At 28.4% G+C, this 19082-nt stretch overlaps 1 protein-coding gene and 1 pseudogene across 2 annotated transcripts in view; both read left to right on the top strand.

Moving 5' to 3' along the window:
- The window catches only part of LOC145187672 (uncharacterized), an 83257-nt gene that overhangs the window by 44715 nt on the left and 19460 nt on the right, over positions 1-19082 (top strand). Inside the window, exons 32-35 of the mRNA XM_090078137.1 lie at positions 6171-6197; positions 7615-7696; positions 10006-10175; positions 12660-12797. Of these exons, the coding sequence (XP_089934263.1) occupies positions 6171-6197; positions 7615-7696; positions 10006-10175; positions 12660-12797 (417 nt within the window). The remainder of the gene's footprint in view (positions 1-6170; positions 6198-7614; positions 7697-10005; positions 10176-12659; positions 12798-19082) is intronic.
- LOC145194348 (uncharacterized) lies at positions 2648-4234 on the top strand (annotated as a pseudogene). Its single transcript, XR_016449645.1, has 2 exons — positions 2648-2818; positions 3148-4234. The product of XR_016449645.1 is annotated as an uncharacterized LOC145194348 (transcript).

The raw sequence follows: 19082 nt of genomic DNA, 5'->3' as shown, positions 1-19082 counted from the left end.
TAATCAATACATTTCCTCCATATAACCCTTTCCTATACACAATGTATATCTCTTTCTCTTTTTATAACCAAATGTTCTGTTTTAAAGCAGACATCTTAGTCTTTTTCAGGGTCGGGGCAAACAGGTGTCAAATAGGGGATATTTACCAACTAAAAAATATATCTACGGTTTCAAACATGTTGTTGTTGAAAAATAAAATGGTTACCTGAATAGTCTTTTTAATTTATTTACATATTTATTATATAAGATGTAACAAATTCACATTTTTTTATTTTACTAAAGATCAAAACTATTTTGTTCTCCAAAAGAGGATGTGAAAATACGGACGTTATCGTTATTTACATTTTATTTATTACAATTTATGTTTTATTTATTTAAAAATGAACAGCTGAACATAGTTGAACTTGTGGAAAAAATTTAATTCCTAAAATTTTATTTTATTTAGCAGCAAACAAATTCAAGCTTTAGCATCGATTTTCTCAGTTGTGAAAAATGTGGAATTAGAACAAGATAATTCTAACGTCACGAAATCACTGACACTGAATACATGTGCAAGGTTTTGTTCGTAATGCTTTAATAGTTTTTTCTACTTTGTTTTTTGTAATAGATGTTGGTGTTTTAAATCATTTTTAAATTTTATCAGAGATATACCTATATTTTCGTTTTTATTTTCGCTTTTGATTTCGTTTTCACTTTTAGCATTATTTCTTTTAAACGTTTTAATTGCCTCTTCATAGCAGTTTCTACATAATTCGTGTCAAGGGGCATAATTCGTGTCCAGGGTCATAATTCGTGTCCAGGGACAATATTAGTAAATTGCTTTTTACGTTTTGTTCATTTCAAGTGATATTATTTTACCACCTTAAAATAAATTTTAACGTAATCTCATCTCTATTTACAAAGTTAATACTGCATCATAAAAAAACCTTCTACTCCAAATTGATCTAACGCTTACCTTTCAGTGCTGGGCAACCGATAATTTGTTTTAAATCCGATAATCCGATAGTTTGCCTGATAATCGTAGGTCTGAGAATCGATAGCCCGATAGCTCGAAAAAAATTCGCTCTGATAGTCGATTACTGAAAAATCCAGTAGTTTACAATAAAAGTATTATAAGTCTTTTTAAACTTTTTTTTTTCTCACCTTCTTTGAGAAAAATCACACTTTTTGCTGGATTTTTCAAAATCGACAGAATGCCTTTAGATTTACAGCGAGTACAGTTTCTTACTTACAAAGTTTAACAAAGAAAGTGCAAAAAAGGTAGTACTCAGTTGAATTTATTTTTTGAATGTAAAATCAGCGTAGTAAGCAAATTAACATTGGCACAAATACTTTATTTGTGGATGTCTTTAACTCATTTCATATTACACTGTCGATTGAAGTTTTAGATAGAATAAGAAGGTAAAATGGGCTTGTGATATGTCATGCCCCATAGTGAGCTAGGTAATTTTACCCCACCATGATATATAACGCATTATCGTATAGGTAACAACTGGCATTTTATATCTCAACGTTGCATGTAATCTCAAACAAATATACAGTTATTTTTTAATCTAAAATCATGCTTTAAATTAAATACACAGATTCACAACGTTCTACATAGAAAAAAAAAAACTCAATGGCCGAAATTATATCAAAACGTCAGAAGTGCGTCAGAATTTAAGAAAACCAACTGCAAACTAAAACAACGTTCAATTGCTGCAAAGTTGAATCTTTCGCAAGCCTAATGTTAAGACAACCCGTGATCCTTGGGGTCTTTAGGGTCAGTTTCCACTCATCCAATTAGTTACGGGAACGGGAAAGGGATTGAGAAATTAATCGCGTGAGCATGCGCAGTTTGTAACTTATTTTACCCGCAGCTTAGTTTTTCCCATCATATCTGTCTTGGGAAAAGGTTAATTTCAAATTAACTTTTTCCCATGAAAAAGCAAATAGCGAAATGAGCAGCCAATCACCTTGCTACAGTTTTCAAAAAAAAATACATATATATATATATATATATATATATATTTTATATATCAAGATATTACGTGAGGTTAGAATTATTTTGTTCTATCTCCAAGTTTAAACGTTGGGAGAAAGTTTTTGATTTTTTCTAAAAGTAAAAATTGTTTAGAGCTTTAGCTTTTATTTTTAAAGAAATAATAACTTATTATTTAAATAAATTTATATTTAAAGAAACTATTTAGAAAAAATTTATAAAATAATGCGTATTTCAAAAGTTATTATTACTAACTAAAATTAATAACTCATTTTCTCCCAACTTTCAAAATTGGAGATAGAACAAAATAATTCTAACCTCGCGATTAGTTGGTTTTACATTCAATATATATTTAAGTTAAACAATATAAATACTTCTAAAAATATTTTGTTCCCCTATGCAATTGGAGACGGCCCATTTCCTTTTGCTATAGATCTCCATTCTTTCGCTTTTTGGATAGCTAATATATTCCTTAGGGCCTGTTTATATGGAAAGCGGGCTGGCTCGGCAAACGAGCCAGCCCGTTTGCCGAGATCTCGACGTCGCACAGTGGAGTATTTCAAAGTAATAGTCGATCAAAAGTCGATTACAAAAATCTTGTAAAAGTGTACTATTAACTATATATCATGAAAGATTTATAAAGGCTACATCACTAAACAACAATTTTAGTGTTGCCCACTCCCCCTTCCAGGTATAAAAAAAGTTTAAACTCGGACTTCGCGTGAGCTCATTGTATTTGTTTTTTACGCTTCCTGTCAAACACAACTTTTAAAAGTATTATTTAAGCTTGTATGCTGTAAAACCTTTAATAAATCACGATGAACGTTGAAGAAGAAGGTATGTACATACAAAATAAATGTGTAGTTTCTTCATTTTACTTAACAAAGTGAGATTTTTTAAAATATATATTCGAGATTAAAATTGTTAGATTTTTTTTTGTAAATACCATATTCAAAATTGTTTTCGTATATGAATTAAGCCGAATTTAGCAATTTTTATGTAACTCAAAGATTTTTTATGTAACTTAAACATTAGTTATTCTAGTTAGCATTTTTGAAATAAAATGTTCCACATAAATCTTCCATTTTTTAAAATTTAATTTTGATTAAATAATACGACAAAAACGTTGTCTTTTGAATAAAAACTTATTTCATTTTTTTTTTCAGAATCCCAACCAATGGTGAAAGAGATGACTAGAAAAGAACTCTACGATGTTATGAAACAATGCCCAAAGAAAAAAATTGATGACAAATTTGTGTTTTTAGAAGATCATCTCAAAATTATTACAAAATGTACTGAAAATGAACAAAGTTCACTAAAATACGCCTTAAATACTTTCAAGTTTCATTTTAAACAAAAATGGATAGCTGCTAACTAGATAGAAGAACGTTTTTTGAAGCACAATGAACTATGGCTCAATGGTATCATAAGTTTACCCACCTGTATAATAAAAAGGCCTGGTCGACCATCAAAAGATTTCGAGTTGTTGAGTTCGCCAAGCAAGGCAGCATAGGTTAGTTGTGCATAAGATTATTCGCGACCAATAATCTTATGCACAACTAACCTATGCTGCCCAAATGAGTCAGCGTGATGCAGGACATTGTGATGCGTCTAGAATAATGAAAGATATTAGCTGCTCACCGGAAAAGGCAAACAAATATATAGAAAACTTCAATTCCATTCAGACGAATGTTAGAAAAAAACACACACCTTTGGAAGCATTATCAATTTTTGTGGAAGCCAATATGACAAGGAGACAATATGAAATAATTCATGCAGCTAATAAAAATATTTATCCATGTTATTCGCTTTTGAAAGAATCAAAAAAACAATTTTATCCTCCACAAGAGTCAATGACAGTTTCAGAAACATGTTGTGAAATTAAACTACACATATTCTAGACCACACAACTAGACGCTTGTGTGAATATTTAGATGAAGTTTTGGAAACCTTAAACGAAGAAGAAAGAAGCAATTTAGAAATGTTATCAAAATGGGGTTGTGATGGCTCACAGCAGCAAACATTTAAACGAAAATTCCAAAATAGTACAGATAGTGACTCTAACATCTTTCAAAGTTCATTTGTGCCTCTACGGCTTATATGTCAAATTGGTAGCCAGAAGATTATTTAGCGAAACCCTGTGCCCTCTTCTACAAGATATTGTCGCCCAATTCGAATTCGTTTTATCCATGAAACTAAAGACATAACAAATGAAGAAATCTGCTATGTAGAAGATCAAATAAAAAACTAAAAAAAAACTGAAATATCGAAGTTTTTAGGTGGTATTATACATATAAAGCATACCTTTACAATGGTTGATGCAAAAGTATGCAATGCTGCAACCAACACGACATCTACTATGAGGTGCTATATATGTGGACTAACATCAAAAGACTTTAATAATTTAACCATAAAAAACATAGATAATCCAGATGCCCTTAAATTTGGTTTATCGATATTGCATACAAGGATTAGGTTTTTCGAATCTTTACTACATTTATCATACCACATTCCCATAAAAAATGGCAAGCGAGAACACAAGATGATAAAATAATTGTAGCTGAAACAAAAAAAAACATTCAAAACAAATTCAAAGAGAAAATGGGGCTGCTGCTGGATATTCCAACTGCAGGTTTTGGGAATACTAATGATGGCAATACATCAAGAAGATTTTTCTCAGATCCTCAAACCTCATCCTGCATTACAGGAGTTAACATTGGACTTATTAAAAATTGTGGTATCATTTTGGAAACCTTGTCAAGTGGATATAAAATAGATATCAAAAAATTTGAAAAGTTTGCAGAACTAACAGCAGAACAAGATATTGAGACATGGTGCCACAATAGTTGATCAAGCTATATTGCCTATTGGTCAATTATCGGAAGAGGCGGCTGAGGCTCGAAACAAGCACTTCCGTGATTATAGACAGAATTTCTCGAGGAAATTTTCAAGAGAAATTTGTAATAGGGATATCATAAACAGACTTCTGTTAAGTTCCGATCCTTTGTTGAGCAGTGTCAGAAAGAGGCTCAAGAATAAAAGAAATGCTATTTCCAGTGAGGCATTAGAGTTCTTGCAACCAGAAACATTGAACGAACTACAGCAATATGAAGAGGAGGCATCTAGCGAAAATGAATCAGACTAATGTTTATTTTTTATCGTTTTTTAAGTATATTTTTTTATTTTATGTTGTTTTTACCTTTATAGTAGGGTTTATTTCACCTTTATAGTATGTGTATTTGTATATTTCCTTTTGTTTAAATTGTTTGTATTTGCATCATTTTTTTAAAACATTTTTACTCTTAAGGCATTTAATGTTTTAATTGAAGTTTAACAGTTTATATTGTTGTTTAGTTTTTTTTTTTTATTTTTTTATTTTTAAACTTCTTTTTGTATGGTTTATATGCAAAACTGTGTTTTGAGTAAAAAAAAACCTGCACAATCATTTTAAATATTATATTATGATTTCAAACTGCTTTTAATTGTTTATCTAATTGTTAAAAGCCATAAAATAATTTTGATCAACTTTTTACCATAAATACTCCACTGTGCGTCGTCCTTATTGCAACTTAACTTTATTTTGCGTTTATATGAATAAACGAACTAGCCCGGATCGTTATCCGGGCCAGCTCGTTTATTCATATAAACGCAAAATAAAATTAAGTTAAAATATTGTTTAAAAACTTTTGTTTTTCTTTCTCTAAATAATTTTCTGACCCACGTATTTTTTTTATACTTTTGCCTTCTTTTGATTTTTAAATAACGGAGTAATAACAAAATGAAGTTTTTCTGCAAAGAATCAATAACATCACCATTTGTATTATTTTGCTATCATTATTTAAAATTTAAAGTTAAAGTAAAGCAAGTTTGACCAGTGCAAGTGAAAAATAATATATCCCATCCGATCTGTCCGAATTCCATTTTTTTCCCCATCCCTTTCCCTTTCCCGTGTCTAAACGGATGTATTTTAAAGCGAGAGTATGATGATTTTAAAACAGAATTATTTGAACTGCAAATTGGCTAAACTCCACTTTTGACCTGAAATCAAGCTTTGTGTAGTCGAATACGCGGGATTGTCACCTACATTATACAGAAGTAATCAGCTCCTAGCTTTCAAAATTACAGAGAAAGTCGCGTACACGAAATAGGAAATAATCATATTTTTTTATATTTTTTAACTTTCAAATAGGGCGACTCAAAAAAACTATTAAATATGGTATGTCATCAATATATTTTTTATTTAACTTCGTGCGCATGGACTAGTAACAAATGAAATTTTTGAAATATAGATATTGTAAATATTTTATTTTTAACTTATTGTTTTTGTTTGCCAGTAAATTTGTACAGAACGAAGTTGGTCGATTTGCAGATAATACCATTTTTTTGCCAAATTCCGGTGAAACCGAACGTATCCCTTATACCGAATAAAACAAAATAATGAAATAATAAAAGATAAATCAGAGCACATGAGAGGCTTGCGCCACAAATAAACGAAAGTTCCTATCCCTATTTTGATAAATTTGTATCTATGTTTTAAAAACATTATTAAACTGTATTAATTCTATGTTGTAACGTTTAATACTAAATATTGGAAAATTTTCAGTTCAAATAATGAAATGCCTTTTTTGTTTAAGGTGTAATTAGTAATACTATAAACCTAAAGAGACAATTCTATATATATATATATATATATATATATATATATATATATATATATATATATATATATATATATATATATATATATATATATATATATATATATATATATATATATATATATATATATATATATATATATTAGGGATCGCCGGTTACAGTATACGGTATAGTAACTTTACGGTATACTTTACGGTATACTTGGTATACTAAAATTTAGTATACAGATTAGTATACCTGTTTACTTTTATTTGTGAAATATTTTTGGACTGGCTTTAAAATTATATTTTCTTAATGAATTAAATTACTGCATCATGTCTATTATTTGACTAAACATGATTAAAGTGTTTTTTTTTATTCAATTTTTGTTTCTTAGATTTATTTAATAAAAACTTTAATTTGTTTAGTTGTTATATTTTTATACCAGGCTGTTTGTGCTGCTCTTCACCCTTTTAAGATTTAAGATTGTTTATTCTACAGATTTCTCTAATCTGAAATAAATAGTAATAATAGTAATCGAAAAAAAAAAAAGTAAAAAGTTTTGTTTACGTTAAACTTTACAGTATACTTTACGGTATACTGTACGGTATACTTTACGGTAGACTGTACACTAAATCTTTAGTATACCGTATACTGGCGATCCCTAATATATATGTATGTATGTATGTATGTATGTATGTATGTATGTATGTATGTATGTATGTATGTATGTATGTATGTATGTATGTATGTATGTATGTATGTATGTATGTATGTATGTATGTATGTATGTATGTATGTATGTATGTATGTATGTATGTATGTATGTATGTATGTATGTATGTATGTATGTATGTATGTATGTATGTATGTATGTATGTATGTATGTATGTATGTATGTATGTATGTATGTATGTATGTATGTATGTATGTATGTATGTATGTATGTATGTATGTATGTATGTATGTATGTATGTATGTTTGTATGATGTTTTAGATGTGAAAAAATGTATATGTTAAAAGAAATTAGTTTGACAAGTGTCCTGTTTCTTATTGTAGTTGCATCAGCACTTGAAAGTAAGTCTTTCTTTTGGTAGTACTGTCTTCCTTTTTTATGTTTTGACACAAATACCAGTCACTTACAGATATCCATATGCTATAAGATTCATTTTCTTTTTGTTGTAATTAACTAGTTTTAAAATTGCATCTTCTAATAACATTTTTCTCTTTTTGAAAATAATAGTAAATAAAAAGGTAAGAATAAAAATAAAATTGTTGGGCATATAAATTTATTAATTTATATGCCCCACATTTTTTATTTTTATTTTTATCTTTTTATTTACTATTATTTTCAAAAAAAAGAAAGGTGTTATTAGAACTGGAAAGGTGTCTTTGAACTGGAAAGGTGTATCTATACCATTTTATGCTGTTTTTTGTTTTTGTTTTTTTCTATTTTGCATATATTTAATGGCTATTTTCCTACTTTATTTTAATTTTAAGATTTGAGGCATTTTTTGGTTCTTAAAAATTTCTGCATTACTAAATAGATATTTGAAATAGATCAAAGAATTTCAGAAATCGTCCACAATAATAACACAAAAAATTTATATACAGAGTTTTAAATGTTTACTTGTTGCTAAGCAATATCAGCTGTTCCATTATGAGCATCCCTCAATCTAACTTTAACTTGCAGTATATCTTTTTCAGCACCAACACATATGGAATTGCATCCCATTGGCACCAACTCTAAGCTTCTAAGTGCAAAACTGTGAAAGTTCTTTTTTAACATTGGAGTGTTTAAGTCTAAATATGATTTATATGTATCTTTCCTTTTGTCATGTTCTTACATGTCAAAAGAAAAAGTACTATCATGGAAGTCACAGGATAAGTTAAAATGACCTTACATTAGACTTAAACAATAGCCTAATAAACTTGAACACCATGTATGAATTGAGTTGAAAACAGTTGTTCAAGATCTCCATAATTTTTATATGGAATCTGAAATAAGCCCTGGAAGCTATTAGGAAAAAGGTCCCCTGCTAAACAAAATATAAAAGTGTTACAAATTTCTCTGTAGAATGATATTGGTTTGGACTTAAAAAAAGATACAAGAAAGTTCAATGTCTTGCTATCTTTTAAACAACTGCTCTCTAAGAAAATGCTCAAGTGAGTAAAACAAATTGTCATCTTGATTGTGCTAAGTCTGGTGAAAAATTGAAATGTGGTCCTCCCAGCCTAGTCAAATGTTGTATTTTGTGTTTCTATAGCAATTTGTAACCCAAAATACAATATACCTCTCATATTCTCACCAAATGCGTAACATCATTTTTTAAAGTAGTAGTCTTTTTGTAGTAAGAAACTGTTGTTTGACTACAACTTAACCATTGTTTTTTACTATTAGGTCTCTCAAAATAGATTCATTTCTCATCTCCAGTAATTCCAAAAAAATCTCTTTTCTTAAACTTTGCTAAACGAGAATTGCAGTTCTTAAATTTTTAAATCATGTTTCTTTTGCTTAACTCATATGCAATTCATTTTTCACTTTTTTGATATTTTCCTAATTCATGCAAATGTGTAAAAATTTTCACTATGGGGTTCTTGTGGTCTTCCACAGCATTGCTGGTCTTCTAAGTCATAGCATCCACTGCTAAACCTTACAAACCACCGTTGACATATTCTTATTTTTGAAGTATCAATTCCATGAACAGAATAAATTGCATTGGTATTTATAAATTTGCATCGGTATTAATAAATTTGCAATAAATTTGCATTTACAATAATTGCATTCACAATAAATTTGCATTGGTGATAGTATTTTCTCTTTGTTAAAACTCCAAAATCATGCAATGTCTTGAATGAATTTTTTCTACTTCTATTGTTTTAGAAAAAGTATTTCAAAAATAATGAATTATGTAAGAAAGAAGTTCTCTTTCAAATCATGTAAACATAGTGATTATACTCTAATTTGCATAATTAACTAAAGTTTAAACACAAAACTTTTGCTTATGCCTTATAAATTTCTTTGCTTTATTTCTTTAGTTTTCTATAACAACTTGTACTGTAATCAATTGTTTTAACATGATATTGTGGTAAATAATTTAGTCAAAATCTGCTAGCTGTTTTTTCTTTACAATTTGCTTTATACTTTCATACAATTGTTCAATAATTTTCTGCTAGCTTTTGTTAGACTAGCAGAAACTTATTTTCACCTTTTCAAAAATAATTGATATAATTTATATCATATGTAAGCAATATTTATTACTCTATTGTAAACACCACCATTAGTAATTTTTAAAAATAGAATTTGTGAATATTTGCTGTTGAATATGATAATTATTGCTTGTTATTTGAATTTTACTTGAATTGATTTTTAAGTATAATTTTAGATTGCACAAAACGCACACCACTTGGCATGAGAAATGGTTTCATAAGAGCTGATCAACTCAGTGCTTCATCTCAAGATTCTAATAAGTACAGTGCAAATGCAGGCAGACTTAGTTCAGCAAATGGTTGGTGCACAAATGAGTACAAAGATCAAAGTTTAGAATGGTATCAGGTATAATTTCTTATTTACTAGCTAATGTTGCATGAAAGGTCTTAACCTAGTGGGAAAAGTCAAGGATAAGTTGTTGGGCTCGAATTTTTGGAAATCTAGTCATTGAATCTAGAATTAGAAAATATTCCATTTATGTCATGGTTAAAAGATTCCATTTGAAATATTTGGTTTAAGAATTGCAGTTGCATTTTTTAAAATTGATATTTAAGCTAAACTATTATTCCAATTTACATACAATTAAAAGTTTACAATATTTTCTCTATATTTATTTGTAAAACATGATATGTTAATAAGCATTCACACTTTTGTTATCAAAAGTTGCTGGATCAATCTTTCTTAAAAACTTGTGGTCCCATAACTGTCTGAATTTGAAGTGCGCAGACTCCAATGCTTGTTCACTGTAGAAACTCAGTTCTTTATTTGGGTGTTTATCTAACATAAAGTTAGGAAGTTTATTTGTATGTTTCAGAGGAAGTTCAGAGCAACACCCTCCCTCTAATTGACCATCTTGGAGCCTAGTCTTAAAAACCTAACTTGATATTCTGTTGTACTTCTTCATCTACTCTCTGTAAATCCTAAGTAACTATAAAGACTGTCATGCAGTTTTGTTTTTTTTTGCCACGGAGAAGATGAAGTTTGGTGGACGCTAGAATTTCAAGAATCTGGGTTGTGTCTAGTAAAGTTAATAATGAATGGTTGGTTATGTTATTATAAGATAAGGCTAATAGTTTAGATTTCTTTTTCCAAGTTTCTGGAGCAAGTTAATAATCATTAGCAAATGATTAGTTCAATCCCAGAGTATGTTGAGTATGTTGTTCTGAAGTTAGAAGTTTTGTATCTCCTTCTCATTTTGAAGAAGCAATTTTTGTTTCAAAAAGTTTATTTATAAATATTTGTATGTAAAAGTATATAAAATATATAAAAATATATTTGCTAACTTCATATCAAAGACAGAAATTTATTTACTACTACTCATACCAAACACTTTAGTTTTTTTCATGTTTAAATGAGATTCAGGCAAATCATTTACTTTATGTACTCCATTCTCTTTGTAGTTCTCTTTGCTTAATACCCTCCAAATATTTAAAACTCTTTTTCTTCTTTTCAATCAAGTATATTTAAACACAGTTTTAAAATCTGTCTCCATCATCAATATTCACTTAATATTAATAACACAGAATATTGGTAGTATACAAGGATTGTTAAAACAAAGATAATGCAGTGTTGATCTCCTGACTTTGCTAGCAGGGGCTATTAGATAATTAACACTAAACTTTATTTAATTAAATTGTATGATAGCAATATTGCCAAAAAATATATTTTTTATGAATAACATTACTAAAGCTGTTTTACAGCAAATAACAACTTTGCAATATAGTGAAGTTTCCATTATAAAACTTCATGATACATCAAAACCTTCTTTCTCTGTTTGATGTAGCTATCTTTCTCTGTTTGATATAGCTTTTTTGCATCTCAAAAGGAATCAGTTGTTTTATTATCAAAAGGTAACCTTTGGGACTTTAGTGTGTTGATGTTTTCTTTTGAAATTAAAATAAAGATATTTAAAGAGATTTATAGACATTTATTATCTTGTAAATTTAAGAGAATTACAATCTTGTTAAATTGCAGCCGTATGGCTATCCTGGTCCAATTTCTTTTCAACACCTTGTATATTTTATAGAGCCTGAGATGCATAAAATGTTGCATTCTCGTATTGATTTATTAAAAACTAACATTAATATAAACTCAGTATCAGCGTTTTTCTTTCCCACTACATAAAAATCGTATCTATATATACAATGTTCTAATTCCCATGAGGTTCTACTACAATAGCCATTAGAATACTCATAAATGAATGCATGGTAAAAATCACGTTTCTCTACGTGATTTTTACCACGTATACGTGACACTTTTAATTCAACAAAATTTATAGAACATAAAAGCCCTGAAATGGGGTTTGGCCTTCCACTTGTTACTACATTTCATCCTAGTGTGATGTTAGCCTTGTGATCCCACAAATACTACATATAAGTAGCTGGTTTTTAGTGATGGGAGTAAGTTTTTTCTTGAGAATTTTCTTCACATTTGTAATGCAGTGTAGATTCCTTTTGGAAGTTATTCCTTAGTCCAAAGGTTTCATAAAGTGTTTGTTTATTTTGCTCATAACAAAATATTCTTCTTTTATTTTGATTAGTCTCTTGCCTGTTTCAAAACATATTTTTTGCGCAAACTATGGTTACTTGTGAAACTTTGTTAACAAAGAAATAAGTTGTGTTTTATGCAGTTTATCTATATGTTTGTGAAAAAATGTGGTATTTGAGTTATGGTATGAGAGCATAAAGTTTATCATGTTTTTTCAGTAAAAGTAGGTAGCAGCAGAAAGAAAATAAAAGTTTTTTTGAATGGTTTCATTATAAAAGAGTTTGTTTAAATGCAAGAAGAAAATGGAGTTTTATAAAAAGAAATCTGATCTTTAATTTTTAGGTTCAATTTGATGATGTGACAATTGTTAATGGAATTGCCCTCCAAGGTGATGTTTCTAAATCTTACTTCATCACCAAGTTCTCTTTAAAATATTCTCTGAAAGAAAATGGTGACTTTGTTGATTTTATGGGTGGCCAGGTTATTTTATTTTTTTAAGTAATTTTTTTCTTTTCTTTTTTTGAGTATTTTTTGAATGCATTTGAAAAATAATTTTAGATAAACTTTCCAAATAAACATACTCTTTTTAAGTTATTGTAATGTTCATTCATATTGCAAGTATCGATTCTCAAAAATTAGTTCAAATTGATTTTGAAAAAACATCTATTTAAAGGAAAAAATAATTTCTATTTAATTCTACTTCTATTAACTTCTGGGAGTGATGTTTTCTCCCTGAATCAGTTTTTTAAAAACAAAAGTTAAAATTCTTTAATTTAAGTTTATGCTATCAACTGATTATTGTTTTGTATACAATAATTGTTAAAAATTTAAATAAGTTTGTAAAATAATAGAGTTTTGAATTGCTATATAATAGGATGTTTAAAGACAAGTTAAAAATTTAGAAAACTATGCAAATGGACATAGTATATTATCTGCCCAGATCCCAATATAGTACTTAAAATTTTTTACCAGTCTAAAGGTCCTACAAAGAACAAAAGGGTTCATATTTGTCTCTTTTTTTAGCTGTTTTTAGGGAAACTTTGAGTGGTTTGTGAAACCTTTAAAAGTCAATTAACTTAAAAAGAAAAGTTTCTCATAACTTTGTTGTAAGTTCCAAAGAATATTTGTTATGGAATTTTTTCTTAACATTTTTCTATATCAACTTTTCTATAAAAACTTTGTAAAAACATTCACAACTGTATTTTATTTTAACATAAAGCCACACTAAAGTTAAAAAAACGTGTGGATAAAAAACTAAAATCAAAGCTTGATAAGCACTTAACTAAATATCAAAAGCAGTCAATTCATTAACAACAATAAAAACTCCCACTTGCCATCCAATGTTAATCAATTATACAATTTTTCTAATATTTTCTCATCTGATCATTTATTTTAAAAGATTCAACATCTAAAGTAAAAACATATTCATATCATGGTGGCCAAATCTAAACACAAAATTATTTGGTTAACTTTAAAATTTTTTAAAATAGATAAAAAATACCTTTATATAATAAAAAATAGAAGTAAAAGACATTCTTAATCTAAAACTAAGCCTAGATTTAAAGTTCTATTTTAATGATTATAATCAAAATGTTTGCAAAAAGTGCAAATATATCAGCATATCTTTTGACCTATTATATCTCACTTAAACCAAAATAATCTTTGTTTGTTTTCCTTTTTGTTTTTAAATGAACAATTTAAATGAACTCTTGCAACTTTAGTTGCTGAAACTCAACAACAGAGTTGCTGAAAATAAGCAATTTAAAATCTTTTTACTACTAACAAACAATTACATTTATTCCCAAATATCTTATCAGTTCATTACAATTTTCTTTCTTATCAGTTCATTACAATTTTCTTTCTTATCAGTTCATTACGATTTTCTTTCTTATCAGTTCATTACAATTTTCTTTCTTATCAGTTCATTACAACTTTCTTTCTTATCAATTCATTACAATAGACACTTTTCATTCTTTTGATTGGTGTAAGTTTTGTTACAAAGATTTTTCTTGGTTACTTTAGATTTTTTTTTTTTTTTTTTTACTAAACAATAAAAAACATTTCAGATTTGTGCACATATGATTGCAAGTAAAAGCTTTCATTTGTATGGTGATTCTGTGCAAAATGCTGTTTTTCTTTTCCTAGATGTGTGTAAAACAGTTTTTTTTTCTTTTAGGAATAAATTGAATTTCTTGAGTAGGAAATGCTTTTGCAAGATACTTTTCAGCAATTTTTTTTTGCCAATTAGAACCACCCTATATTGCTCAATCTCATTTTGTTCATGATCTTATTTAGCTCAGATGGCAATATTGATAAAATGTGAATTTCAACCAGTTATGTTACTAATGTTACCAAAGCCATTAAATATATGTTTAAAAAGTGGCAATTCTTTGCAAGCAACAAAAGTGTTACTCTACATCACTTGCTGCCAAATTAAATTGAACTTGCTTGTTCTTTGACATAATTCCAAAATTTTAATAAAACCATAGTAGCTTTTTTCCATTCTTTTCTTACTATGTTCAAACCCTTCTCTTTAACATGCTTATTCATGTATATTTGTGTTGTTCACTTAAAGTGTGATTAGTTTGTTAACAAAAGTTTTTGGGATTTTCCAACACATTTACTTTTAAAATCTTATAGCATAATTAACAAGTTAACTAAGAGAACAATTTAAGCATCTTCGCTTTTAAAAGCACACTTTCCAACTTTTGTATTCAATAGAAATGTATTTTGCAAGTATGCTACATTTCCACTTTTTTTTTTTTAATTGTGTCTAAATCAACCATTTTATTTTTATAAATTGTATTACTATTATGCAAAGCTTAGTTTTATCAAGATCACAAAAGAAAACCATTTTTATAAATTCATGAACCATATTTACGAATCTCTTCTCTGTTCTTAAAATTTCATCCAGATTTTTGTAATGTCTTTTATTGTTATTAATTTAATAGTGGATGTTCAAAACAATTTAAGATTTATGAAAATTATGTAAATTGGGTAGGAAAACAAGAAGAGCAGTGCTTGAAGACATAAGATAAAGTATTCTACAATTTTTTAAGTATTACACATTAAAAAGAACATTTATTGTGGTTTTTATTTTTTATCTATGCTTCTTTCAATCTTTAAACATTCTGCCTGAATTTTCTTCTGCCATTTATAACAAAGAAAAGTTTTGAGGTAGCTATCAGTTGTTGAGGTTTTTCTCACAGATTTTTGTGAACAGGTTTATGTTTTTGTTAGCAACATCTTGCCCTTGTTTAAACACATGAGTGTTTTATACAATAAACATATGGGAAGTACATAACATTTAAGTTTTGTAAAGAATTTTGAATGTCTAATTTCCATATTTGAACTTCTATAAAATATTTAAATTTCTTAAAATTAATTAGTTTTGTAAAGCATTAAAAATGATCTATGTTAAATTAAGACTCTAACTTTCTTTGATATTTTTCTAATTTTCCCTCAAAAGTTGGAATTAAACAATGGCATTTTAGTCATGGGACCAGATAAAATGTTTGAAGACAATCTCTAGGAACTTAAAATTTTGTTCAAAATTCCAAATGTTCAATATAAGTATGATTCAAAGTAACAGATTATTACTGTAGTTTGTAAAAAGGTTTCTTTAGATGCAGTTCTTCTTTTTGAATGTACATTGTGGTATGTATAGCTATTCACGAAAGTTTAAACGATTGCAGAATTTTCAAATCTAATCTTCGGTTTTTCTTGAATAAAAACCTAATGGAAATAGATATCAAAATAATTATTTTTCCAATTTGGTAAACAGGTTATTTTTTAATAGAATAAAAAAAAGTAGGTTTTGAATCATTACCGTTTACTCAGAAATTTCATTAAAAGGTAGGTGATACAAATTAAGAGGTTTCACAAAAGTTTAAACGATTTTATTTAGGATCAATTATTTGCTAATTAATTGATAAATCCGGTGCGAATTTTTTTCTCGCAGCGAATTTATCAATTAATTAGCAAATAATTGAGTAGTTTTTCAATCAAAAAATTCATCACAACATCATCAGGCAGCTTTTAATTCATTAAAAATCAACTTAAAATATTGTGAATTTCAAATTAATTTCAATTGCGTGCAAATGGGTCGAAAATCAGTTTCTAATGACATCAAATGGCAAGTTATTGGTATGGCGCAGACAAAAAATCACACAAATGTTCAAATAGGCAAAATACTTAACATTTCTGAATATTGCGTTAGAAAAACCATCAAAACCTGGGAACTTACCAAGGATGTCTCTGCCATGCCGCGTACTGGGAGACCATCCAAACTCAGCAACCGTGACAAAAGAGGTATATTCAGAATGAGAAGAGAAAACTCAGCTACAAAAAGCTAGCACAAATCTTCAATGAGTCAAAAAATAATCCAAAAGTTAGCAGAGAGCTCGTGAGACTAACGTTGTTGGACAAAGGAATTGGACTGTAAACAGCTGCTAGAAAACCCATTCCTTCAATCATGGATAAACGTAAACAACGAGTGTGGTCCAAAGAAAGGCTGGACTGGTCTGTAGAACAGTGGGCAAAAGTTATTTGGATTGATGAAGCTAACTTTCAAGTTGTAAACCGCAAGAGAAGAATGTCAAAAGATTTGCAACTGAGAAATATTCAGACAGATTTTTGCAACATCGTCGACAAGGCGGTGGAGGTTCGGTTGGCATCTGGGGATATTTTTCTCACAAAGGTATAGGCTTCTGTGAGCTGTATGAAGGCCAAATTAATCAATACACCTACAAGAACACATTGGAAATATGTTTAGTTCCATCAATCAGACACTTGTATGGCAGAAGCAAGCAATTCATCTTTCAACAAGACGGGGCTTCAGCTCATACAGCACACTTAATCAAAGAATATTTTTTGAAAAAAAAGTTCAATGTGATACCCTGGTGCCCTAGATCACCAGATCTCAACCCAATCGAAAATGTTTGGTCTTGGATCGACAATCAACTGACATACCATGAAATTCAATCAACTCAGCATTTAAAGCAACTTTTGAATGAGTACTGGCTAAAGGTACCTCGCGTGATGTGCATGAAATTAGTTGAATCAATGCATAAACGAGTTTATCTTTGCTATAAAAACAAAGAAGGACACTTCAAATATTAGTTTGGCTTTTTTTTTCATTTTTTGTTCGAATGTTGCAATTCGTTTAAACTTTTGTGCTTCTTATATTTCCTATAAGATTTTTTGTAATAGCTTTTTTCTAACTAAATATTAAAATTTTTATAACATGTTCATATTCTTTTTAAAGCTTATTACTTTTTCTTTAATAAATCAAAAAAATTAAATCGATATCATTTTACAGTTTTTTTTTATTAAACAATAACCAAACATACTTGATAAAAATTCTGCAATCGTTTAAACTTTTGTGAATAGCTGTATTTTACAAAAAAAAGATTTAAGTTTTGTATAAATAAAGAAAACAGTAGCTGTGACAAATTTATGCAGCTGCTTTACACTCTTAACAGGCAAGCCTGGGGCAGCCACAGTAAATCAGTTTGTGGTTTTCTCAGAAACAACAGAAAATTGCAATATGCTAGATAACTTTATCATGGGTTGCAGTATGTCCATTAAAGTGCACATTACCTACTCGCTTGGATCAGTTTAAAGATAACATGGAAGGTTAGTCAGAAAAAAGGTGAATGTTTTCATCAAGATGTGATGGGGCTTTGAGCATATTTATCAAAGGTAATATTATGAGAGTATGATAGGTGACTTTACTTGGGTGCATATGCATTATAATCACAAAAAGTATTCATTTCTAAACCTTTTTGTATACTCTGGTACAGTAGATGCATGTTTTAAAAAAAACTGAATTAAATCCACAACATGTTCTTTTTTTATTATGTAAATAAAATAAGCAATAAACATATTTAAAAAAAGGAAATTTTTTGAATTGGTTATTTTATACTGATGGCTACAGAAGTAGGGATAGCAATCCCGGGATCCCGTATAAATTGTTGATCCCGTAATCCCGGGATTTTTCACAAAAATTTCCCAGGATTTCGAAAATGTAAAAAAAAAAAATTAAAGATAAATAGGGATTAAGCAATGAACTTATTCGTACATCATAAAGCGTCTAGTAAATATAGTCTTTGGTAAAATACTTGTTGCATAGCTGTTTATTCTCTTCTCAATATTTTGATTAGTTTAATTTTGAATTTTCGGCTTCATTTTAATTCCAAATTGTCGCACAAGAATTAGAGGATTCTATCTGCTTTTTTTTTATATTATAAGAATTTACTAATAAAAGCTTTTATTAACAATTAGTAATAAAAACAAAAAAATTTTTAAATTATATGAATAATATTATCAGTTTAATTATGAAGCATAAATGACAAAAAAGATGTATAGTTAAGTTATAAAAAATGACAGGAATAAAACATTTTAACTAAGAAAAATTGAAAGTTAAATTTTCACGACAACAAAAAAAATTAGATAGAACCCAATTCTTATGTGATGAAATGTATGCGTGATTCTAAAAAATTCTTCAACTACGGTTTAAATTAATGAATTTTTCAAAATACGGAAGTTTTATTAAGTGAATTAACTTTTTTACAGTTATTCAAAGTGGTAATTGTTTTCACAGTAACAGATTCAGTTTGAACTATAGATCTGATAAAGAAATGTAAATTGAAATAGTTTAAGAACTTTAGAAATTTAAAAAAAAATTAGAACTTAAGTAAATATTTTTAACCTATAACCTATAAGGGTAGAAAGTGTAACCTCTGAAATTCAAAAAGAAATGTT

This window comes from Hydra viridissima, unplaced genomic scaffold (genome assembly GCF_058129835.1).
Source record: "Hydra viridissima isolate aposymbiotic clone 2 unplaced genomic scaffold, HvirCarnegie_v1 scaffold_2, whole genome shotgun sequence".
NCBI lineage: Eukaryota > Metazoa > Cnidaria > Hydrozoa > Anthoathecata > Hydridae > Hydra > Hydra viridissima.
This window is presented reverse-complemented; position numbering and strand designations above follow the sequence as displayed.